This window comes from Sebastes umbrosus, chromosome 24 (genome assembly GCF_015220745.1).
Source record: "Sebastes umbrosus isolate fSebUmb1 chromosome 24, fSebUmb1.pri, whole genome shotgun sequence".
NCBI lineage: Eukaryota > Metazoa > Chordata > Actinopteri > Perciformes > Sebastidae > Sebastes > Sebastes umbrosus.
The window spans coordinates 14,799,984-14,827,070 of NC_051292.1; the positions used below are offsets into that span (position 1 = coordinate 14,799,984).

Here is a 27,087-nt window from a genome sequence, read left to right on the forward strand (position 1 = left end):
CTCACTGTGTGTTCTTTTATGTGTAAGGAAACATCAGGCTCGACTATTGTTTTCTTCCTTTGTAAAAAAATCTAACAAATAAATACAAACTTTTATTTTGTTTATACAAATTGAATTTTTATTTATTATTAAAATGATAAATCGTACACTAGTAACATGGTAAAAAATCTTTAAAAGTAACCGATTTTTTTTAGTTATTATTAAAATGATAAATCGTACATCAGCAACTTAGTAAAAAATCTTCAAAATTAACAGAATTTATATTTATTATTGAAATGATAAATTGTACACCATCAACTTGGTAAAAAAATCTTCAAAATTGTCAGAATTTGTATTTATTATTAAAATGATAAATTGTACATCAGCAACTTAGTAAAAAATCTTCAAAATTAACCGATTTTTTTTATTTATTATTATAATGATAAATCGTACACCAGCAACTTTAACCTATACTTTAAATGTAACCTTTTTTTTTTCATGTGCCACCAAAACATAAACTAGCTGGTAGTCTGCCATCTGAAAATGATGTCCATACATTTACCAAACACACAGGATGTGATGCTATTTAGGATGTAGAAGCTTGGCTGTTCGAGGAAATGCCGGATCCTTCATGGCTTCAAACTGCCTGCTATGTATTTTAGAAGCTCAAAATACACAAAATCACAGCCTGAGCAGATTATTGGCTTTGCTGGCTTGAAGCACAGCCCACATTTTGAGTATTCTCTCCTTTCTCCTCCAGACGTGAACTGCAGCTCGAGAGCCCCTCACCGTAGCGTCCGTCGCCATGGTGGAACCAGCCGACAGGCCGTCTACGGCCGGACAGAGGCTGGGCGCCCCTGAGAGTTTTGGGGTGTCCACGCTGGAGCCGGGCCTGCGTCCTTCCGCACAGGCTCCGGGGCGACAGGTCTCCATCAGGGTTCAGATGCTCGATGACACACAGGAAGTCTTCCAGATATCGGTGAGTGGATGATGATTTAGGGATTTCTTTATCTGCTAAACAACCTCCTGCAAAACATAAGACATGTGGCGTACCATGAGGATATTCACATTTTTCCCCTTATGCATTTCATCGCTAGTTGTGGTTGCTCAATATGCTCCATTTACCTTCAGCCTTATCTCCTCTTCCTGGAGGTTTACAGGATAGAACCCAGCTTCCTGTCTAAGCACGCCACACCTACACACCCGTCCACTGACATGCTGCAGCCTTATCTCCCTTTCTGTCTTTTCCTCTCACCGTATCCCAGCCTCTGCTTTTCTGAGCGCTGATTTAATGCCGACAGGTCTCCCACCAAGGCTGCTGATGCTAAAAATACATGTTTATAATAGGTAGTCCTCTATCTGTCACTCCTGTTACTATCTTCCCATCATTATATTCTTGTTCTCATTCTCTCTTTTACTCACAAACATATATATTTGTATATTTTTTGTTGAGGATTCACCCTGATCTAAATCTTTAACTCTTATAATCTGCACATATATTTTGTCTTTCTAATACGTTTTTCTTGTGTTGTTCTTTCACAAGGGCTGTCAAAGTTAACGCGATAACACTGTGTTAAATCATTTTAACGCCACTGATTTCTTTAGATACTGGTATCATATAAAACTAGAAAACCTAATGAATCCATCTGTACCAATTTTAAAGTTATATTTTTTTGGGGGCATTTTTCCATTTTTATGACAGGACAGTGGATAGAGTCTTGAAAGGGGGGAGAGAGAGAGTGGATGCGGAAAGGGCCACAGGCCGGATTCGAACCCGGGCCGCCGCGGTCAGGACCAAGCCTTAATACATGGACGCCCGCTCTACCAACTGAGCTAACCCAGGCGCCCATCTGTACCAATTTTGACGAGGACAAACCGTCATGGGGCCAGATCAGTGAATGTAAATGGGTTCTATGGGTACCCACGAGTCTCCCCTTTACAGACATGCCCACTTTATGATAATCACATGCAGTTTGGGGCAAATCATAGTCAAGTCAGCACACTGACACACTGACAGCTGTTGTTGCCTGTTGGGCTGCAGTTTGACATGTTATGATTTGAGCATATTGTTTTATGCTAAATGCAGTACCTGTGAGGGTTTCTGGACAATATCTGTCATTGTTTTGTGTTGTTAATTGATTTCCAATAATAAATATATACATACATTTACATAAAGCAGCAGATTTGCTCACTCCCATGTTGATAAGAGCATTAAATACTTGAAAAATCTTCCTTTTAAGGTACATTTTGAACAGATAAAAAATGTGCGAGCCCTTTCTTTCACATTACTTAAGACTATAGAAGTGTTAAAAATAGGCTATATAATAAGGCTCTATCTTGTAGGGGGGTCCGTGGCTGAAAAAAGATTGAGAAGCTAGGTTCTAAAGTACTTGCATGTGTTTTTGTGAGCTGGAGTGAGAGTGTGTGCTTGCATTTCAGTGAGTCTGAGGTATGTGTTTGTCTACGGCAGCTCCCCCGGCTTCCTAATGCTGTTTAGAGAAAGGGTTCCTCTGAGACGCTGCAGCAGCTTTAATGACATCGGTGCTGCGGTGCTTTGGCATGTCATCACCGGGTGGGAGTAGCCGTCTGAATTTGCCGCAAGCAAGCTCACAGAGAGTTTGGTTCTGCACGCCTTTTTTATAAAACCCAGCCGCTGTATTATCAGCTTTTTTTTGTGTGATGATAATTAAGAAAGATTGCAGCGAGTCGCTGCCTCAGCTGGCTTGTAGAGCTGCAAGTTCAGGGGAGCCGTAATTGGCTCTTGTGGAAATGCCAAGAATGTGGTGGTTGTTAGTGCCTCGGGATGTGTCTGTGGACAGTTTGACAGAGGGCTGGGATCTGGGATGTCGTCTTGCATGTGTGTGTGTTTTTGCAGCATTTTTCAAAATCCTAAATTGATGTCTTCTCAAATTGATGCAAGGACACTGAGCTTGTGGTTCTCCACAAAAGCAGCAGCATGACTGGGATCTTTCCACCCTGTCTTTTTCTATCCACACACACACATAAAATGAAACATCCCTATCTTTGTGGAACATCTTCAGACGTCACGGCTTAGACCACAGGAGAGCAGAACAACAGCAGCATGACCACAAAATACTAATACTGCACTCACTATTGTTCAGTTTGGTTGCTAGTATAGATGGGAAAAGAGAGCAGGAGTTGAGGAGAAAAGCATTGAAAGTGAAACCAAATTAATGACTTATAATGTTTTCAGTGCTTATCACAGAGAGTGTGAAATAAGGGAGGCATTGTCTTTTGAGTTTGACTCACGTAATCCGTCTTTTTCCTGTTACAATGCCCGCCAGTGTATTTGTGCAGTAGGTGCAGTCTAACGTGTGAATCAAGAGATAAGCTCGCAGCTCACACTAACGTTGGCACTCGATTGGGCTATTTCATCACGACGAGGGAGGTAAATGTGGACGGCGAGCTCATTAACTGAGCCCGTTATCTTAAAGCCTCAGCCACGGGGCTGCAGAATAGGAGCTATACTTTTTAAAGATCTAAAACATAACATAGAAACTCGTTATTATTAACAGTCACATTGCTTTACACTTTAAGTAACGACGTTGGTGCTGTTGTAATGAGCTTCCCATGGTTGGTGTTTGAATTTAAATCTTTTTATACTCCATGTTTTATAATAATTCAACAGCCAATTGATGATGTATATTTGATTTTAAACCCATTGGCCATTTATTTTGGGTTCAGGAAAAACAGCATAGCCTTTTTATGCAAATTACACATCAAGGTTCAGTCTTATTTTTATTTTTTTACTTTTTTGCTTTTTATTTAATTTTGCATTTTTAACAGAATAGGACATTCCCTGACATATGACCTCATAAAATAAAAATAAGTAATAATAATAATAATACTGAGTATGATTATTTAATGATTTTTTGTTATTTTTATTAGCATATATATATATTTTTAATTTAATAATTAAATTTTTTTTATGAATGTCTAGCCCATATATATAGATATATATATATATATATATATATCTATATATAAATCTGTCTCTTTAATTAGAATTAGAATTAAATCGTTGGAGAGAGAAAGAAAGAGAGAAAAGAAAGATTTTTTTTCATCATTTTTCATTTTCAACAGATTAGGACATTCCCTGACTTATGACCTAAATTTCTTTATAAAAATAAAAATTATAAAAATAATTCATGATGATAATAATAATAATTTATTATTATTATTATAATTATTATTATTATTATTATTATTATTATTATTATTATCATATAGCCTACTTAGAAATAAATAAATGAAAAGAATTTTTTTTTTTTTTTTTTTAAATGTATGTATGTATGTATAGCCTATATATACTGTATATATTTTAAAAATTAAATCTTCTCTGTTGTTCTCTGTCCTGATATTTCTAGTGTTTATAAAACAGCTGTATATCCTCAGGCTTTCATTCAGGAACGTGGACGGACTGTATTAGCCAGGTTCCCATGAGGGGTAAGATGGAATCCATTGGATCAGAAGGAGATCCTGCAGAGTTTATCTGGACTCGTCTGTTATTAGAGGCTCAGAGCCTGAATACCATTTCAATCTAATGCAGCTTTTCCTTTCTCATGGAAAAATTCAGCTTCGGCGTATAGCAAAGCATTTGTTTACTGATAGTTATTATTGTTTATTGTACATTGTTTGAGTATACATTCCATAAATAAAACATGACAGGACATCGGCACACTGCATTAGTGGCACACTTGGAGGCTTCATTATTAATGTGGATTGGTAGCAGCGTGGTAGAGGAGTGTGTGAGTGCAGAACGTCGTCGCTCACTCCACCTGGTGAATAATTGAAGGTAGAGAGGATGTGCTGTGTGTGTATTTGCATGCTCGGTGAAGAATGGAGGATGTGTGTTACTCATTTGCTTTCAGTTGGTTTAATTCAGCAGCAGTGAAACCATTCACAGAGCAAGTTTGAATGTAACTGCTTTTGCTTTCATTGTGTGTCGGCCACATATTGTACACAACACTTGATATTTGATTTCATTACCATTTTAATGCGGTGAAGCTGCAGTGTTTACTTTAATGTCAGAGTGAAATGTTGGTGCACGATTTGCCCGTACCAGTAAAGCTTCCCTCAGTTTATCATGAGGCCACAGCATCCAGAGATTGAGGGGAATTTTCCAAAGGAAACCATTTTGGTTTGTGTGGTGGAGATTAATAAAACTCAGTGAAAAGGAACAAGTGACTGCACTTTACTGTAACTCACACCTGTTTCTCAAAGGGAAGGAATAAGGGATTTATTTTAGATATATTCCCTTTAGTGAAAGTAGCAGGATAAATCTGGTAATATTCTATTTCTTTATTATCAACAAATCTGAATTTATCCTTTATGCATTGTCTTTGTATCCAAAGGCTAATGTAGCTTAACTAGTCAAGGTCAATACCTAACTTTAACTATTCAAAAGATCAATGCCTAACCTTAACTAGTCAAGGTCAATGCCTAACTTTAACTATTCAAGGTCAATGCCTAACTTTAACTATTCAAGATCAATGCCTAACCTTAACTAGTCAAGGTCAATGCCTAACTTTAACTAGTCAAGGTCAATGCCTAACTTTAACTATTCAAGATCAATGCCTAACCTTAACTAGTCAAGGTCAATGCCTAACTTTAACTATTCAAGGTCAATGCCTAACTTTAACTATTCAAGATCAATGCCTAACCTTAACTAGTCAAGGTCAATGCCTAACTTTAACTAGTCAAGGTCAATACCTAACTTTAACTAGTCAAGGTCAATGCCTAACTTTAACTAGTCAAGGTCAATGCCTAATTTTAACTAGTCAAGGTCAATACCTAACCTTAACTATTCAAGGTAAATACCTAACCTCAACTATTCAAGATAAATGCCTAACCTTAACTATTCAAGGTCAATACCTAATCTTAACTATTCAAGGTCAATAACCTTAACCATCTCACGAGAGTTTCACAGCTCGTGGGTTATCTTCTAGACACAACCTATAAACACTACGCCGTTCTGCTGCTGTAAATATTCACAAGAGCACCAAACTTGTATTAATCCGCAGTAGAAAATAGTCCCCAACAAAACTCCTTCTTGAGTGACAAATTCTAAAACTTGTTTGAAACTTGTGTAGCCCTTTTTTTTTTTAAAGATTGACTTCTTCAAGAATGAGTGGGTTTGGGGTTTAGTACCACAGGCATGGGAGAGAAGTTGGAAAGTACTTTTGTTTACTATAGGAAAAATATAGAATATCACAAGACGTATCCTTCAACTGGATCTGCACCAGAACAAAATACATTTGAGGCTTCCAGAGAGACAGAGGCCAGGAAAGAAAACAATGTGACAGTGAGTTTAAAATGACATGTTTTGTTCATGTAAAAAGAGCAGAGGGAAAAACCATCACAGCTATGCTTTAAACATGTTTTTAACCACGATCTGCACACTTCTTATTCTCTAGTGGACTTGATGGCAGCTGAAGTTCACTACAGATTTGTCAGACTAACTTCATATTATGATGACAAAGGACCTGCCCTCACGATGCATGCATATATAACACTTATAGTGGTAAAGACCTGGAGCCAACTACCCTGATGGAGCTTTCACTCTTGCGGTTGCAGTAAAGCAGTTTGTAGATATTCAAAGGTCTTAGCGGGAGTGGGTGCAGAACAGTAGATGACAGTGTCATCAGCGTAGAAATGAAAGGCTGAGTTTGGAATATTCTGTCCAAGGTTATTTATGTATATAGTAAATAATAAAGGGCCCAGAACTGAACCTTGAGGGACCCCCTTTTTTACTTGCAACACCTCCAAGGCAGAACCGTCAATCTAACAGTCAACTGTCAACCGACAGTGCTAACCGCTGCACCGTGCTGCCCAATCAATGGTGTCTGATGGGTTAATATCTTATTGTCTAGCATGCTTACTTGACCTTAATCCCTGCAAGACCATCCAATATGTCCCACACATCAAGACTGACTTTCTCACTGGATGTCGGAAGATTTAAAAACTGATAGCAGGAGAGGCGGGACGGCGTTTTGTTGTGTTTGCATGTGTGAGTGAGGTGTGCCGGTTTCAGGTGCAGTGAGATCACTTTGTTCCATGATTGGATTGCGGCTTTGTGATCTGCATGGCTCTTGGCGTTGTGTCTAAAAGAGAGATGGGGAAAGATACAGGACTACAGGGGGGAGGGTTACGAGGATTAGGATGATAGAACCGCTTTATAGACAACATCATTTGATGGACTAGTGGTCCCCCAAGGCCTATGATAAATGAGCTACAAGTACCCCACACACGCTCACGCTGTAGCTCAGATGGATGGGTCTTTGTGCTGTCTGCTCCCTTGGGAGTAAATGACACATGTGGAAGGAGCAGACCTTTTAAGAAGTGTTTTAAAACCCAAAAGCAGCAAGGAAGTTCTAGAAAGACGCAATGAAAAGCTGTCTAAACATGACATTTCTTTTTATTTCGTCCATTAAATGTTTGTTTCTCTTGTCTTTCTGTCGTGTTGTCCCAATGAGAGCTTTCTGCACATTCGTGGGTTAACTGCGTCTCCTCCCTCCCCCACAACAGAGGTATTACTGTCTCATTGTTGTTGCTTCCACAGCTGAGACTTTGCCTATTCGGCCCCCGAACAAGAGCAGAGGAAATTAGTTTTAATGGCAGCCTCCCATTTGTGAATTAGCATGCACAGAACCAGACAGTCACAATTTTGTCCAGAGTTATTTTTAAGCTCTCGGTTGAGCAACAAACATGTTTTCTTTTTTTTTTACAAGAGTCAGCTAGAATCCTCAAATTGAATTTGGAGATGTTTGTGTGTCCTCTACTGCAGTGTTTTGCCCTGAAGCATGTTAAAACTCAGTTATTTCCACCTCTTTTTTTTTTGCCTCTTTTATAGAGTTGCTTTTTTCCCTTGGTATTTACACTGGAGACAGAAGAAAGAGACAGAAAGTGATAAGAGATGATAAAGTGTGTATTTTTGAAGCTTGGAGCCAGAGTATGATTGTGTTTCTTTATGACTCCTAAAGTTGGCAAGAGTCCTGGCAGCTAAGTTGAAGTGGTTTGGATGTGCGGTTAGAGTCAAGGTGCTGTTTAAGGATAGTAAAATGGAGTTATTTCAGGGTGTGGCTCTGAATGGCTTTGTGATCTCTGCAAGTTTATGACCCATCATCTCAGAGTGGCAGACTAGTTTTCCTTTTTTTTCTTTCTCGCTCTCAAACTACCCACCCGTCTCCAAACCCTTCTGATCTCCCAAATAATCTCCTTCCTTTCTGCTTTCTTGGAGCGCTTACAGAACTAACAGTAGCGTTGGAATTCATCGTCGTCCGTAGAGACCTGCTCGGTGTGTGTGTTGAAATCCCCCAGCCCCCGCTCAATCCAGTACCGTAACATACTAAACCGAATATTCAGGCTGTTTATATGCGCTCAAAAGGGCCACATTAAACCACATTACATGGATGTGTGAGTTTATAGGCCAATGTGCGTGAACATGTATACAGTGAGTGCATGTGTGCATGTTGCAACCCGCCCTGCAGTTCTGCTGGCTCTTAAGACAAGTTAATTCCAGTCCTATTAAAATAAATATTTGATAAGATTTGCTGATGTAATATCCTCCTCTTCATGAATTGATGGGAATGAACATGGCTGAATAATATATTGCTTTTTAATCATTTAAATACATGGGTGATGCATCATCTGCACTGAGTCACACCACAGGCCTCCACAGAACTGCATTAGGAAAATTTGTACATCATGGTTTCTTGGCCTTTTTCTGGCCCAAGGTATCATTTTAGGTCCCACAATTGATCTCGTGCTTGTATTCTAAAAATCCAGGCTTCTCCAGAGCCCCTGTTGAGCTCCTGTTACCATTCGGGGCTTTTATTTTGAAACTGCAGCCTAAGCTAGGGCCCTCCTTTTAAGCTCCTGTTACCATCTGTGGGCTTTCATTTTGAAACTGCAGCCTATTCCAGAAACCCTGGTAAGCTCCAGTTACCATCTCTGGGCTTTTATTTTGAAACTGCGGCCTACTCCAGAGACCCTGGTAAACTCCAGTTGCCATCTGTGGGCTTTCGTTTTGAAACTGCAGCCTACTCCAGAGCCCCTATTACCATCTGGGGGCTTTTATTTTGAAATTTCAGCCTACTCCGGAGACCGGGGAAAGCTCCAGTTACCATCTAGGGGCTTTTACTTTGAAATTGCAGCCTACTCCAGAGACCCTGGTAAACTCTGGGGGCTTATATTTTGAAACTGCAGCCTGCTCCAAAGATCCTGGTTAGCTCCTGTTACCATCTGTGGGCTTTTATTTTGAAACTGCAGCCTACTCCAGAGCCCCTGTTACCATCAACTGGATTTATTCTACTGTCTCGCAAAAAAAACACCACATTTTCAGAATTTTGACATCGACTTGGTACAGAAGTATCCGTTCTCGTGACATGTGGACACAGCAATTTGAAGCAGTTGGTACTAAACATTATGATATATGTGTGTGAATTTAACGGTTGTCATGGTGACGGTAACTGCCGAGTGACTCCTGGGTAAAACAGTTATCGATTGGAGTTGTTATGTTAATGAGTATGCTATGCTAAAAATCTAAATATCAGTTTTCGAAATCTTCTGTGTGGTGTCCCAATCCCACGTTTGAGAAACATGTGGATGCATGCTTGAATACAGAGTCTCACACAGAGGAACTGTGCTGTGTTATGTAATGGTTGGCATTCACTGTCTCATTCCTGTGGTCAGAGAGCGACTTCTGACTGTGGACTGACTTTCCTCTTAGCTACTTCCAATCCGTATTTTCTTTTCTGTAGCTGACCCCAAAGTTTGACCTTTCTACGGAGCAAATGGAGAGAGTTTAAGTTAAAAACACTGGCTTGAAAGAGGTGCATTTTTTAGTCAGTCATCGCACCACTCTCTTGGCATTTTGTGGGATTGATTACACATGTAGGTGCAGCACTACTGTTGCCCTTGTTTCAGCAGAAGCATGCATTTTGCTTTGCCATTAAGGTGGGTGTGTGAGCCACGTGGAAGCATTTAGACGTGCTGAGTTCAAAGACGGAGCTGCCTCCGAGCTAGGAAGGAGGGAATGAACGGACGAGACGGAGAGATTATTACTTAGTGAGTGGAAGAGTATTGCTGATGGAGAAACAATTACTGAGAGGGAGCAGGATGGGGGTAGGAAATAAATGAAGGAGGCCCCGCTGAGGGACGAAAAAGAGACGTGGTGTTACACTCACTGTGATGGAGGAGGAGGGGGGGGGGGGGGGGTGGCAGCATTGGGAGGGAGAGAAAGACGCATAGAGATGCACATCCGTCTCCCACAGAAGCCTTTTGCTGTCCGCCGGCAGCCAGTGAGTGAGCAAACACTGTCCGCTCTGCTTGGCTGCAGATGGATCCTTTTTGTTGTAATTGCAGTGAATGAGGTCCCCAGTGAGGAGGCTATAGACGAGCCAACAGTGGAAGAGCTGGGCCCCATTTGGGGTAATCACTAATCACTGTATAGGACCTCTGTTTCACTGGGCTACTCAAAAACCACAGCACCAAATGGGTTGTGGATGCGGCTTGTGGCTTTTTTTTTTAAGTTTGTCTTGTCATTCCCATTCTTACAGGTGGGTTATTGATTATTTCCTGTATTTGATTGGAGTTGTGGCACGATGGTGCAGTGCCTCACAGTAAGTAGGGTCGCAGGTTCAAACCTGGCTTGTGGAGTTTGCATGTTCTCTCCCGAGTTAGCGTGGGTTTTCTCCGGGTGCTCAGGTTTCCCCCCCGTGCCAAAGACATGCAGGTTAGGTTCATTGTTGACTCTAATGTCCCGTAGGTGTGAATGTGAGCATGAATGGTTGTCTGTAGCCTCAGGGAACCACTCCTCAAGTAAATGGTCTGGGAATAGCACTTAGTAGAAAGAAACACAATTATGCTACAAGTCCACAGGGGCGTTTTTGGACGTGAGAGATTGCCTCGCTTCCCAGCATTAGACGCTTGATGGGCTGTAGGGATGTGACGGTGAGGAAAGTTTCCCACTGGTTGATAAGCTCATGACGACACCGGTGTTATCGATTACACCGGGCATTTTACAAGAAAAGGGGCAGCACTGTGGTTGGTGTGTAGTTTGCATGTTCTCCTGTTCAGTGTTGACTCTAAATGTCCCGTAGGTGTGAATGTGAGCGTGAATGGTTGTCTGTCTCTATGTGTCAGCCCTGTGATAGTATGGCGACCCCCCCCCCCCCCCCCCCCCCCCCCTACTCCCACCCCTCCCGACCCTGAATAGGATAAGAGGTTACGGATAATGAATGAATGGATTTGGTGTTGTGGTACTTTGATTCTTAACATGCTATAATAATAGCTTATCATCACAGCTGCTATTCCAGTTTGGCATGGCATTACCTCAATGTTGTTTTAAACACAATAGGGAAATTAGCATGAGCTGCCAGCCAAACGCTGGTAGGTTTATCATCACGACCAGACACCCTGGAAGGATGCCAAAGCTCATTTGAAGCTCCTATTTGGAACTGAAAAATAGTAGCTGCACTTGGGTATAAATGTTGGTGTTGGACACGGGGCTCCTGTTTTTCCTAATCAGATAATTCCCAGTGCAGTATGAGGTTTGGCTTTTGATTTTCCCTCTCTTCCACCAGAAAACTTAATTTGATGGAACGAGGAAGTGTACAATATGTCACTATATGTGTATAGTTATTAGGTCTTGGGGCTCCTCTTTCCAACCGTCTCTGCTGCTGTCAATCTGCATTCAATGATATACTGTATATAGAGAGTAGGGCTGTCAAAGGATTCGTTTTAATGCCGCTAATTTCTTTAACACATCACCATGTTGATAAGAGTATTAAATACTTGACAAATCTCCCTTTAAGGTACAAATGAAACGTTATCTCACCTGATGTTTTATCCAGCGACTTCTGGGTTGCGTCTGAAGTTCCATACTAACATGCTATTTAGTCGGTGTGCTGGAACTAAGCGATGGGAACCAGTTCCTTTTTGATTAGAAGTGCTAAGAGTTTAGAAAGCAGCTTAAACCCAAAGTGTCAGCCAAGTCCCCCTTGATAAGTGTTGGTTCCTATTAAACCTCTCTTAAGACCTCGCTCAATCTCTGTCGCAGACCTGGACCAGGCCCCTGGAACTTCACCCCCCGAAGTCTTTGGGTGTGTGTGTGTGTTGGGAGCATGCTGCACTCTCTTTCAATAGGTGAAGTGTTTCTTAATCTCTTTCCTCGCTCCCTCCTCGTCTCCGTTCTGGATGTTTTCCAGAAGCCTCGGTGGAATTCAATGGCGTCTCCCCTGCTGTGTCCCTGAGTCTCCAGCCGTTAGTTTCTCTGAGAAACCAGCCCAGGAATGTGATGTTTGGGAGGAAAAAGTAGTTTTGGTTTTCACCTCTCTCCACCTTTCTCTTACTTTTATTACCACTCTTTTTTCTCTCTCTCTCTCTCTCTCTCTCTGTCAAACCATTTCGTCATGCTTAAGTCTCATCATTCCCGTCATAATTCACCGCAGACGTTTTGGGGTTCCTTTACAGCCATAAGTGGGAGTTTCCATTGATCAGTGCTATTTGGGAACATTTAATCTGAAGTTGAGTGGCTGCAGAGATATCCCGTTTTAATTACGCTGAAGACTTTTGACGGTGGCGTGATTAAAATGCTATTCCTTACTTGTAAATCATCCGCGTATCTTCATAACCACACACATATGTGTTTACCGCAGGCCTCATTCGATTGTGTTTCCACACCCTTTTTTTTCTGGCTCGTAAATCATCCGTTTTCTGCACCACGTGCACAAACAGAAACACATGCCAGGCTTCAGCATCTGTGACTTGCTTTTAACGGTGTTGCTGTGAGGTTAAACGGGGTGAGGAACCTAAAGCTCTTCAGATGACAACGTTATCCACACCGCTCATGATGCTGATGCTATTCGGAGGATAATCGTGCTCTTAAGTTTTGGATCTACAAATCCCATGATGCTTTGGGGACATTAATAGGAAGTATGATGGATTCATGGTGCCCTTCAGATGAAACTCGGGAGCTCGTGTTTACAACATAGGAAGTCGTGTAGACGATATGCTTGGTGTTCAAAATGGTTAAGTCGTGAGAACACCGTTGCTGAGCAACGATAATGTTAAGGTTACTGTTGGCGTCTAGAAGCCACAGAAGCTAAGGGGCGACAGGTTTATTTGGAAAAATAAAAAACGTTACAAATAGAACATGTGCAAACACGCTGGTTACGGTGGACTTATGTTCATTTAACGTTACGCTACGTTGTCTCCCATCGTCCCGAGCATCTAGCGTTTTTTTCTTCCTCACCGCGGACGCACCTCGATGTCTCACCACGCATCCGTGTTGTTCAAATCGTCCGTCGTTCCTGCTGCCGTCGCACTGTTTGTTTGAGCTAGAGCAACCTGTAACAGTTGCGTTACGGACCGTGCGCCCTCATTTGCAACCGAATAGGTTTGTCCCGCCCCGATTGTCAGCGACCCTGGTCCGAGCTATTCACATCAAGATCGACCCTGGTCTGACCCTGGCTGAGTCCTCGGTGTGAAAGGGGAATTTGAAAACCTCTCCTTTAGAGTATTCAGTGTTATCATTGTAAAGATAATCTCAGAATATCTTCCAAAATAATAACAGATCTTTGGCATGTTAACACTGATAGGGATGGTGTTCCAGCAGCAGCAGCAGCAGCAGCAGCAGCAGCAGCAGCAAGTGTGCTCACGGTACTGTAAGACACTTTAGATAAAAGCTTGTACCATTTCCATTTTATCATCCTGTGTCTCGACGGAGCTCCAGAGGCTTTTAGGAAACAAAGCAGCCCTGTTGTGAGATTTACAGACCTCATTATTGCACGAGGCGCAGTACAAACGAACCCAACGCCGCCGCCGCCGCCGCCGCCGCCGCCGCCAACGCCACCATCCTACACGAGACACCAATTGCTTTTTTTAATGGTACAACATGTGTTCCCCTCTGCTGCTCGATTTAATTGTCTGCCTCAAGTGTGCCGTGAACGCTCACACACACACTGAGACATGTCTTCATAGCAGCCCTGCAGGCATTAACATCCTCCCCCCATCAGTGCCAGTTTGATTTCCCACAGTGCCTTGCTGTCACTCCTGACAATGCTTGCAGGTATTTTGCCAACATGCTGTGTATTCAACAGTCCAGTTAGGGCATAATGTGCGTCCATCTGTGTTTGTGTGCGAGTCCTCTCCCTTCTGGTGGCGTGGAGGAACTGGCTCTGACGTCTTGCCAGTAGGGTTAAGCCATTTAACCTAATCTGAACGAGAGGATGTGATTGGTGGACAGTCGAGGAGGGAGGAAGCCTCTCCCAGCTGTCCTGCTGTTCACTGCTATGTTTTTACTCTTTTTTCCTTGAGAGGAAGTTACTGTTGGCTTTCTTTAGCCTCATAACAGGGTGATATTGACTGCAGCACAGGCACTAAAATTGTAAAAAACGTATATCGCATAAAATCCCATTAAACGATAGCCATAAAAACCTGTTCCTTTACTAAATACCCCATCAATACCAGCAGGCTTTCAGGAAAACTCACACACAGTGGGGACGATCTTTGTCTTCTTTGTCTTTGAGAAGTGATGCTTTAGGCAGCATGTACTCCTACTAAAGCTGACAATGACTTCAACATGACACTACTAAACCAGATTTTTATGGACTCCTTTGCTTAGCCTGTGTGTGTGTGTGTTAGGCTATTAAACATAACAGAGACTCAATTATTTTTAGCCTCGGGGAACCACTCCTCAAGTAAACGGTCTGGGAATAGCACAAAATGATAGCATGCATACTAACGGATAAAGTAGAAAGTAACACAATTATGCATACGAGTCCACAAGGGCGTTTTTTTGGACGTGAGGGATCGCCTCGCTTCCCGGCATTGGACGCTTGATGGGCTGTAGGGATGTGACGGTGAGGAAAGTTTACCACCGGTTGATAAACTCACGACAACACCGGTGTTATGGATTACACCGGGCATTTTACAAGAAAAGGGGACAGCACTGTGGTCTGTGTGTAGTTTGCATGTTCTCCCCGTGTTAGCGTGCATGGGTTTGCTCCGGGTGCTCAGGTTTCCCCGAACAGTTTCCTGTATTTCATTGGAGTTGTGGCACGATGGTGCAGTGCCTCACAGTAAGAGGGTCGCAGGTTCAAACCCGGCATGTGGAGTTTGCATGTCCTCCCCAAGTTAGCGTGGGTTTTCTCTGGGTGCTCAGGTTTCCCCCCACAGTTCAAAGACATGCAGGTTAGGTTAATTGTTGACTCTAAATGTCCTGTAGGTGTGAATATGAGCGTGAATGGTTGTCTGTCTCTATGTCCAGGGTGTACCCCGCCTTCACCCAATGTCAGCTGGGATCGGCTCAAGCCCCCCCCCGCGACCCTGAATAGGATAAGCGGTTACTGATAATGGATGGATGGATGGATGGATGGATTTTACAAGAAAAGATGACGCTCAGTATGTTTAGCACGCTCACGTTGATCTTTAACGTTGGATGGCTGTGTGTCTGGCCTCTACGGTAGAGCGTTTGCTGCGGGGCTGCAGGTTTCCACCCAGCGCTGGTGATTTGGATTTAAAGTGGAATCGTTCCTTTCCTAAGAATGATTGCTTTAGCTGTGTCATCTCTGTTGATTTTTGACCTATTGACCTGAAGTATAGTAGCAGGACACGGCAAACTCTCTGGTATGAAACCCCCTGAGTTTCACGATAAGGTTGACCATGAAAATAATGAAAGAACTGTACAGATTTACAGCTCAAATTACAGCTTAGTTCGCAACTCTGAAGCTGACGGTTCAGGTGATTCCCTGGCACTCTCCCAGCAGGGTCTAACTATCTCTTTCATTTTCAGTCTTCCCATATCTCTCTTCCTGTCTCTTTGTCCTTGAAGTTAGCACCATTTGTTTTTTAGTATGTTTCTCTTCTAGAAAGGTCCATTGCTGCGAAATTGTGAGTCAAGAAAAACATCCAGTAATGGTCCGATTTTTAAGTAATATCTCAAACACATTCTTCTCTCATCTGCCTGACAAAGATCCCTGCTGGAATTCATAGCAGGGGACTGAAGCAAGAAACTGAACAGCTTTGAGGTGTTTTTTTTCCCCCCGTGGAGAGTTGTTATCATCAGTCTCACCCATCTGGTTTCCATCCCTGCTGACGTTCGTCTGAGTGCAGGACTACAGAGAAGTACCTTTTCAAACATCCCCCTTACTTCTTGCCAGTTTGCCTCAAGCCGTGTTCTCTTATTTCACGCATGTCTTGTTTTGAAAAAATCAGTAAGATATCTTGATTTTAATTTCCGGAAAGCTAGATAAGTCTTAGGCTGCAGGGTGGTGCGGTGGTTAGCGCTGCCGCCTCACAGCAACAGGGGGTTTACATGTTCTCGCAGTGTTAGCGAGGGTTTACTCCGGGTGCTCCGGTTTCCCCCCGCAGTCCAAAGACATGCAGGTTAGGTTAATTGTTGACTATGTATCAGCCCTGTGACCAGGCGACCTGTCCAGGGTGTACCAACCAATGTCAGCTTGGATCAACTCCAGCCCCCCCGCCACCCTGAATGGGATAGGCGGTTACAGATAATGGATGGATAGATAAGTCTTGATACTTCAGAAATTCCCTTTCCAAGTTTATAACTTTTGCAGTGGACCACATCAACTGAATGTAATATCTATCATCACCCAAAGTATGAAAAGCACAAATGCCATCTGCGTTCTGCGGGAATTTCATAGGTCATTTGCATTCGTAACGCTGTGGGCCTCTCTGTAAACCCTCAGCACACCGCGGCAGATGGCGAGAATATTTTGCTTGGCCATGGTTTGCAGGGCAAGACCGGATCTGAAGAAAAAGGGAGTGTGAAGGAAAATACTGGAAGCTAAACAAAACAATTAATAGGTAAAATATGTCCACTTTAAATGGAAAGCGGGTGTGTTGTTGAGAGAATAGGAGAGCGAGATACAGATTGTACTTTAAGCTCTGCTGGTGTGACTGTTTTACTAACTACTAAACATGCTTGGGAGAAAGATATAATTGATGCGTTTTCATTAGCCATTCATCTGTAACATAAAGGGAGCTTTGGCCACAGAGAAACACTGACAATAGGAGAGACTAAAGAGAGAAAGTGAATTATGTGTAGGTTTTCTTCGTTATAGGCCTCAAGGGGCTGGGTAGTGGAATAAAGAGAGCAATTACTTTGATATACAACATCCCAGTTTAGCCAGGCACTGACCGTGTAGCATGCGAGAGGTCTTGGATTTAAAGGAGAGGAAGTGCTGAATCTTCTGGGTGTTTTCGCAGGCTGTTGATTCTGGACAATGGAGCGAGTGAGTCCGTAAGAGAGTTTTAGAACATTTACCATCAATTTTGCGTCTTTTTAGCTGACAACTCCAACCTTGTTTATTGTCAGTAACACTAATCAGAACCCATTTTCATTCACACATGGATGGAGGTCAGAGGTCAAGGGACCCCTTTGAAAATGGCCATGACAGTTTTTCCTCACCAAAATTGAACCCAACTCTGGAGCGTTATTTAACCCCCTTCTCGACAAGCTAGTATGACATGATACCAATGGATTCCTTGGATTTTGATGATGATTTCAGTATCTTCAATCTAGCTTTCGACAATCGCAAGTTGCGATAAAGAAATTAGTGGCATTAAAATGAATTTGCGTTATTATCGCGTTAACTTTGACAGCCCTAATATTTATATCCTCCGTTGTGACACACAACCCCCCCCTAACCTACATTTAGATTCAGGGGCACCACTATAATTTGCTGCAAGGAAAGAGTCATTTCTATGAAAGGTAAACAGAAGGAGGAAGAGGTCGCCACAGCTGCAGACAGCCTCCGTGACTCTCACTCGCTCGCTCTTATTTTACTGCTGTCCCGTCAATAAAAATGTGTCCTCATTAGCAACAAGAGCTTAATTATTCCAAGCAGGACACACTGAAAAGCTGCATCGCAAACCGATTTTTGCTTCTTTTCCCATGTCTGGAGCTATTTTGCTCAGCTTGGATGACTCGCCAGGCCTGAAGCCAGAATCCACTGGTTGTTAAGGCTCACTTGCTAGACCTGCTAGCCTTCTAATTATCTTAAAAGACAAGCGCCATGTTGGTGTAAGGCCCAAAAGGACAGCTGTGTGAAACTGGACCCTGCCTTTAAGGACGTGACCTTGGCCTTTTTGCCCGGCTGCTTTTTGTACTGTACAGTCCAGAGCTGCAGCAGGAAAGTCTGACTCCAACAAGCTTTTTTTTAGACTCTTTAATTGTGCGTCTGCATGCGAGCTCACATGCCAATGAATGTGTCACTGTGTGCTGTAGAGAGAACCTTCAATATGTCCAGGGTTTGCAGAGCGTCTGCTAGATAAGATGTGATAAAACTCTGTGTGTGCAAGTGAGCGAGCACAAGTGTGTGTGTTTCTGGCCGACTAAGAAAAGGCTCATTGATGAGTTACTGAATGAAGTGATTGTGATTTGAACTGAAAGGACCTCAGTCTGGGCTCCACAGGGCCTAGTCTGCTCTGCACTGCTGTAAAATGTTCACCAATTATTTTTAGATCATAAAACTCTCAAACTATGACCTCGTAGAAGATTCTCAACTTCCCTATTTGTCCGCCTATTATTCTCCTATTTTACTGTAAACAGAACCTATATATATCACGTCCGACTTCGGCTGGGTGACCACTTCCTCTGCTGAGACTCTTGCCAAGAACAGGCTGTTCCATTTGAAGTGCCACTTTAATTTAGTAAGCAGCGTTGGCCTGGTTTCTTTTGGTACATTATTAACATATGCTTTTGAAAAGTTTACAGGCTGAACAAATCACACATTGACAGCAATTTAGTTTGGAACTTGGGATTGTAAATAGGCGATCACACAGCAGGCCAAGCGAGGGAAAGTGCAGGTTGTGCGGCGCAAATTTAGTTTTATGAATAAAGATGGCTTCACCTGATTAAACTGAGAGAGAGCAGCTTTATCTACCTGTTAACCCCTCACCGTTCTGCTCTTTTTTAGAGGGGTAGAGGTGGGGGGTAGGGGGAGATAAATAGTCCGCAGTAGATGTCACATAGAAGTGGTGTACATCATCTGCAAGCTGGGAACCTGAAGATTTATTTGAGATGCAGCTCAGCACTGTGTGTCAAGTTGTAAGTATATGATGGTCATTCCCATGCTCTATTATGTCTCATAAGTTGCTGCAGCAATTTTTGGGGCTGATACCATTGTAATACACAGATTTGGTGCTAAATTTACCAATTTTTTACCAATCAAGAATCGATAAAACTGATCAATAATCCCTCCAAAATACCACATTAAGACACCAAGACCTTGAGGAACACTGTAGAAAAAGCCATGCTAGGATTTGGGATCAAAAACTTTTGACATTTTTTAGTTTTCTACCATTTTAAAATAGAATTTTAGCATTTGTACTGCATTCAAAAAAATGCATATTTTTTGCCCCAAACTGCATGTGATTATCATAAATTGGGCATGTCTGTAAAGAGGAGACTCGTGGGTACCCATAGAACCCATTTACATTCACATATCCTGAGGTCAGAGGTCAAGGGACCCCTTTGAAAATGGCCATGACAGTTTTTCCTCTCCAAAATTTAGCGTAACTTTGTGGTGTTATTTAGCGTTCTTATAGACATGCTAGTGTGACATGGTTGGTACCAATAAATTCATTAGGTTTTGTAGTTTCATATGATACCAGTATCTTCACTCTGGCTTGAAAACTTTTAGATATAGTCCACCATAGTAATTGCTAGACTTAAGTGTGACATTTTATTAAAAAAATTCCCAAACACCGCTATGTTTTGTCAAACACATCCACAGTTTTCATTTCCAAAGCTGTTATTTCTATTTATAAAGTGCTTGAAGTGTCATAAAAAAAGAAGAAAAAGGAGTTCTGTCTTTTCCAACACAACAACTTTCACTTGAAAGAGATAAATGACATCCCTTTCCGCTGCCAGAGAATCCTTGACCTTTTGATGTTGACCGTTTAAGACACGACCATCGCGTGTTACAAAGTGGACTTACTCTGCTGGCGAGGGGGATTAGGAACTGGGCGGTTAGATCGGAAACTTACGGGTATTATCTCACCTAACAGGGAACTACACCTGGAAATGAAAGGCAATTTATACAGTATTTTGATCAGTGCTTTAACCCCTTAAAACTCTGAATATTTCTGCACACTGGGGTCCCTAAACTGTCTTGAATCACTGTAAAGCTGAGACTCTTGTGGATCCAATGAGCACAACTGTATTCATGTGTGATGATGTTAGTCCCCATAGGAGACATTTCATTATAGTGAGACCATTTTTTGAAACATGACCTCCCTGTATAAAATGACCTGTGGTGACCTCTAGGATAATCACAGCCTCATGAAACCTTACAGCCACAAACTAGAGACCTAGAGCATTCAGAGGATGGATGGATCAAACTAGAGACCTAGAGCATTCAGAGGATGGATGGATCAGACTAGAGACCTAGAGCATTCAGAGGATGGATGGATCAGACTAGAGACCTAGAGCATTCAGAGGATGGATGGATCAAACTAGAGACCTAGAGCATTCAGAGGATGGATGGATCAGACTAGAGACCTAGAGCATTCAGAGGATACCTGTACCTCCCTAAAAAAAAGACAAAAGTGGGTCTCAGAGGGTTAACAGGATGAGAGAGTCCTGTTTCATCCCACTCCTCTTTCATTTCCTCATCACTGCAACTTATAGTGAAAGTGAAACGCTGCAAATTTGACGACCTTAAATATGTTTTTTTTATAAACCTATATCAGATTATCAGGCTTTAAAAAGTTTCATTCTCCGCTCTTTCTTTACGTGCAGCTTTGAAGTTTGAAACCGACTTCTGTCATCACCCTGTTGACCAGATTCAGTGGCCGGCTACTGCGTGTTGTTTCTTCGGAGGGCTGCTTCAGTGCCCAAAAAGAGCTGAATCTGAACACGCCTACAGTCTCTTTGGGATCCTGTTTTCTTCACTTTCTCAGCACTTCTGCTCACACCTTTTCATTACAGCTTCTTTTCACACAGTTGAGGTTAAATTTAGGTGTCGTGTGACGGAGAAATTGAATTACGACCAGACTGGTGAAGCATCAGGTTGGCCTCAGACTCATCATGTTTTCGTGACTCCGCTGTTATTCTAACTGGTTTTGATATTTAAAGATTTCACCACCATCCCCTCAATGACATTCCCCCCTGCATTCCTGTGTCTTACATTACTTGAATGTGATATCTCCCCCGATGCATGCACACGGGCTTACTGTAGTTATTGGAGAAGGGTTCGCTGATATTAAAGGAAATTGCTTTCGCCCAAAACATACTTGGAAATCTACCTCATTCGACCTGCTGCACCCATGTTTCAAACGCCTTGCTCATGCTTTTCTGTCGCTCGCCTTCTCCTCTTCTTGTGCAGGATTGTGGCTGATACTGACATGTGAAAGAGACGAAAAATACTATGTTTAGTTTGTCTTATTCTGTCCTATTTTTCTCCCGTCTGTAAAGTCTAAATCTCTTACTCCATACTTCACTATCTTCCTCTTCTTGGTTCACATGATGACACTCGTGTCGTTGACGTTGTTTTGCAGAAAATTTGACTTTTTATTGTTGAAGTTGGACATCTCATACTTAATAAAGCAAATTTAAGCATGCATAGTTGACCAAAAGTACAGTTTAATCAAGAAACATCAGCGAAAAAAAACAGTAGGGCTGTTAAAGTTCATGCGGTAATAACGCAAATTTGTTTTAATGCCACTAATTTCTTTAACACAACTTGCGATTTTTAGCTTGTCGCGGGCGTGATTTTAAAGCTAGAGTGAAGATACTGGTATCATATGAGACTACAAAACCTAATAAATCCATTGGTACCAACCATGTTTGACTAGCTTGTCAGGAAGGAGTTTAAATAACGCTCCAAACTTGCATCAAATTTTGGCAAAGAAAAACCGGCATTGCCGGCATGTGAGTGTAAATGGGTTCTATGGGTACCCACCAGTCTCCCCTTTACAGATATGCCCACTTTATGATAATCACATGCAGTTTGGGTTTTTTTTCTGCTAAATGCAGTACCTATGAGGGTTTCTGGACAATATCTGTCATTGTTTTGTGTTGTTAATTGATTTCCAATAATAAATATATACTTACATTTGCGTGGAGCAGCATATTTGTCCACTCCCATGTTGATAAGAGGAGACAAATCTCCCTTTTTAAAGAACATTTTGAACAGATAAAAATGTGTGATTTAATCGATTGACAGCCCTAAAAAAATTGTTTTTTTTACACAAATAAATGCAGACAAACAAGCTCTTGGATTCTCCTCCAACCTGTTCTCCAACGTCCTCTTCTCCTCTCTTAACCTCCTTTAAACCAAGATTACCAGACCTGGATCCGGCCCAAAACACCAGGGATCCTTGAGCTTCGCCGGTGACCGTAGCATCTGTCAAGTCAAACTCCCCGTCTGACCTATAACATGCACACGGGATGTCACTCAGTCAGTTTGCATCTTCTGCTATCTGACAGCAGAATAACCGACACGTTGTGATCGTTATTGCTTCCAGAGGCCTGGGTAGCGTGAGTGTGTGTGTGTGTGTGTGTGAGTGTGCCGGTATATATAGGTGGGTGTGTCTCTGCAGCAGGGCTGACCACACAGAGACAGATGGACACACACGGTAGCCAGATGGTGACATACTTGGCTCACACCTTGGCCTTCACCGCCCTGATTCCTGTCCTCTTCCTTTTTCTTCTCGGACTTCTTTACTCTCTCTCTCTCTCTTTTCCTTTCCAATTTCACAACAGTGTGGAGTTAACCCTCGCCGTCACTTCTCTCAGCAGCAGGAAACACGACACATTTCCGCACAAACTGTAACTTCTGCTGAACATTCACTTGATATTCTCTGAGCTAAACTGACTCTCTTCTGCTCCGCTGCTCGCTCGTTTTTCTCACACCCTCGCCGCCGCTCTCTCTCTCTCTTGCTTCAACACTCACTTCCCACAACACTAGTTGACGTCGGTGACATTCCTATTTTGCAAGACGGGCCTCACTAGATATAACTTTTTTTTTGTGATTCCGTGGAGTTTGTGTTGGAGTCTGAGTCGTGGTTGTTTGTTGGCGTTAGTGGACTCCATTTCTAACCGAACGTTACTTACAGCTCAGGCACTCGTGAGCGTGCATGACGTCACATTCGTTGGATTTTCCCTGAAAATCGCCCGGGTTCTTCACATTAAAAGCAGGCTGATGGAGGAAACCCTGAAAGTTGCGGAAGGTCTTCGGTTATATTACAACCTGTTCACACACTGGCAATAAATATGATTTATATGTGTAAAAAGTTACATACAGTCCCTTTTAAAGTGGCAGTAGGCAGTATATTTTTGGCATAATTGGGCAAAAAGTCCATAATAACCTTTCAGCATATTGTAATTCAAGTGTTCTGAGAGAAAACTAGACTTCTGCATCTCCTCATGGCTCTGTTTTCAGGCTTTAGAAAGGTTTTATTTAAGGAAAGTGAAAGGGGAGAGGTGGGCCAATGTATTGCATAAAAATGTACAATTTGTATAATGAAACTAGTATAATTATACATCCGCCTTTCAAAGGAAGGAATGCTTGCCATCATATAAGTGCATGTTCACTTGAATAGAGCCTCATCAGACTCACTGAATGTATAATAGCACGCTGTAATCTTTCGGGGTGGTACCATTCAGCTCCAACGGCCTCGGAGAAAATTATTCTGGGCTAATTTGGGGTTTAGTTCCACGTCTGTAGAGGTTTGTGTTGCTGCTGGATAAGTCCAGACAAAACACTGGTGTATACATGCTAACAAAGCAATGCTCAGCGTCAGGTGTAGCTGCATCATTAGGCAGAGAACACACTTTTTTCCTGGGGCGTTGTGGTTGTTTTTGAACATTCCCAGCTGAGCCTCGGCCTCCAGCTATTCATTAGAGCCAAACCTGAAGCCTAGACCTCACATCCAGGTCAAAGGTCAGTAGCTCGTTAGAGAAAACGGCAACCGCGAGTCAGGATTTTTCGGTGTGTCTCAACGTACAATTCTAAGGAAAGGTAGATGATTAAATCACCTCCAGATGACCTTTAAAAAAAGCCTCCATTATCAGCACTCAGCTGATGAGATGCTGTGTTTCTTCTTCTCACCTCGCCCGTCCTCCAGTTTCCTCTTCTGTTTTTAATCTAATTTGGCTTTTTTGTTCTTCTCTTGCAGCAACGCTCCCCCGGCAAAGTGCTGTTTGATCTGGTTTGTGTCCATCTCAATCTGGTAGAGGGAGATTACTTTGGACTGGAGTACCAGGACCAGCGCAAGATGACGGTAAGAGACACACACACACCACATATTCTGTCATGCTACCAGTTATTTTTGCTGATTGACGAAGTTATTTTCTTTGATGCAGTACCTGTGAGGGTTTCTGGACAATATTTGCAATTGTTTTGTGTTGTTAATTGATTTACAATAATAAATATATACATACATTTACATAAAGCAGCATATTTGCCCACTCCCATGTTGATAAGAGTATTAAATAAATGACAAATCTTCCTTTTAAGGTACATTTTCGACAGACTGTGCGATTAATTTGTGATTAATTATGATTAAATATTTAAATCGATTGACAGCCCTAAATATAATGTACTTTTTTACTTGTTTTAGTTGTTTTTAGCCTTATTTTCCTTGTATCTATTTACAAAATTCATGTAATAAATCATTTCTCTACCTTTGCCTGCAGCCACAACAAAAAGGGAAACTTTTAAAAGAATCTTTCTCTTGTTTGTCGTCTGCTTTAAAAAAACACATGACTTGCACTCATCTACATTTAGCATCAACATTTCCTCTGAATCTCCAACACGCTAAGTGCTCAAAGCAAGGGCTTTCCCACAAGGTTAACTTTAGTTTTAATCACACGGGTCCACATTCATCTGTCATCTACATCTACGTGGTTTTAACCTGGACTCAGTTGTTCCACCTCTCTCACGGAGGAGCAGCTGGTTGTAATAATAGAGTGTTTGCAGACGCTGGTGTCTCTGCTGCTGTTCTGGCTGCTGCTAACATCTGCTGCGAGAATCTGCATTAGTGCGTGAAAAGTTCGCTGGAGGACAACAATCAGAGCCATTTATCTCTCAATATGCACATAAAAATACTGCAGTGGACTCAAACACTGGACTCTCACTGTGTTTCAGCGCCTCAGGCATAAAGAACATGAACTAATTCGAACAAATGATGCAATGCTGAAGAAATAATGATAACATTGTCAGCCTGAAGATACAGACGCACACACAAATGCATACATCAAGTAGATAACTGAGGCTTTCTTATCTTGTTTTTGTTAGCTAGTGCAGATTTGACAGGTGTAATAAATTCAAAATATACTCCCCTACATATCAAAAGTTATGCAAGCATTATAGTAAAGTTGTCCTCCTCCTCAGGTGTGGCTGGATCTGCTGAAGCCGACACTGAAACAGATCAGACGTAAGTATTTCAACATTACTGCCCTTATGAAAAAGTAGTACCCGTCAAGTTTATTTTATGAAGTATACTTAAGTAAAGTTCAAGTATATTTCCCCAACTTTATGTAGCAAGTATTCTAATATCAATATACTAGTAGTATACTTGTAAGTGTACTATATCAATACTTATTTGGATTATATTGGCCCACTTTTTAGTTTATAAAAGTTCAAACTTAGGCTTTTCTGTATACTTATCGATATAAGCCAAGTATACTTAGATTTTTCTGTATACTTGTCAGTATAAACCAAGTATACTTAGACTTTTCTGTACACTTGTCAGTATAAGCCAAGTATACTTAGACTTTTCTGTACACTTGTCAGTATAAACCAAGTATACTTAGACTTTTCTGTATACTTGTCAGTATAAGCCGAGTATACCTAGACTTGTCTGCATACTTTTTAATATAAGCCAAGTATACTTAGACTTGTCTGTGTACTTGTTAGTATAAGCCAAGTATACTTAGACTTGTCTGTACACTTGTCAGTATGAGCCAAGTATACTTAGATTTTTCTGTAAACTTGTCAGTATAAGCCAAGTATACTTAGACTTTTCTGTATACTTGTCAGTATAAACCAAGTATACCTAGACTTTTCTGCGTACATGTTAGTATAAGCCAAGTATACTTAAGTTTATCTCTAATAAGTAAACTGAAGTTTAAGTTTAGAATAAGTACTACTTAGCTATAGTAATAGCACACTTGAATAAACTTTTATTTGGTAAGGGTTTAAAAACAGATATTTTTTTATTTTCAAACTAACTATAAAGTCTTAAATGTGAGTGTCTCTACAGTGAGAACATTTAGTAAACGTTACACACTGACTCCCTTTTTTTTTTCCCTCCTCCAGGGCCTAAAAACACCATCCTTCGTTTCGTGGTGAAGTTCTTCCCTCCTGACCACACGCAGCTCTTGGAGGAGCTGACTCGGTAGGTCCTCTCCACACAGAAAACCACACCTATCTGAGGACCGACGTCTCAGATTAAAAGACATGTTGTTTTGCTTTTGGTTTTTCCGTCTGGACAGAATGTTTTTCAGTCTGTCAGGAGGAGTTTCACAGCTGTGACTCAACATAAAGCAGAGCTACAATGCGTTTGCATCTTGTTTTGTACTTTTTACAGCCACTTATAACACATTAATATCCACATGCCATCACATCAAACACATTTTCTGGACCCAAACAGCACATTTTAGTGTTTCCTCTGGCTCATGAAAACATTAGTTGTTCCAGACCAGCTGAGAGGAGATTAATGCTCTGACCACTTTTGATCCACAGTTTTGGAAAACAGGCTGTTTTACTGTAAAAAGACTTTGTCATTCTGGAAGATGACATGTTTCAATGTTAAAGTAACTTCAGACATCCAGCTGTATCTGGACAAGCATACTTTTTTTGGCCTGTTAGCATTCAAATATCAGATTATATATACAGGACTCTGTTTCACTTCCTTGTTCAGAAAGTGTAAATTATCAGCCACCATCTCGTCTGCCTTTTTGTTTTGTTTAGTCTGACAAAGCCAGACTGTCACGTTTGTACTTGTCTTTAGGACTTTGAGTTTCAGCTGCAGTACAAACCATGTGACCTACCACATTGTCCCATGATGCTGCGGTTCCCTCTAACGGCCCAGCTGGGTTAACTTGAGACC

General features: G+C 41.7%; 1 protein-coding gene across 3 annotated transcripts in view; it reads left to right on the top strand.

The window, feature by feature from the left end:
* Positions 1 to 27,087, top strand: part of LOC119483451 (FERM, ARHGEF and pleckstrin domain-containing protein 1-like) — a 62,690-nt gene that overhangs the window by 7,773 nt on the left and 27,830 nt on the right. For 2 of the 3 annotated variants that reach the window (XM_037761546.1, XM_037761547.1), the window contains exons 2-5: positions 740 to 958; positions 24,151 to 24,255; positions 25,368 to 25,410; positions 26,295 to 26,373. In XM_037761546.1, the coding sequence (XP_037617474.1) occupies positions 785 to 958; positions 24,151 to 24,255; positions 25,368 to 25,410; positions 26,295 to 26,373 (401 nt within the window). In that variant the 5' untranslated portion in view covers positions 740 to 784. Of the gene's footprint in view, positions 1 to 739; positions 959 to 16,107; positions 16,129 to 24,150; positions 24,256 to 25,367; positions 25,411 to 26,294; positions 26,374 to 27,087 lie in introns of those variants that run through there. The other variant, XM_037761549.1, reaches the window with a different exon arrangement.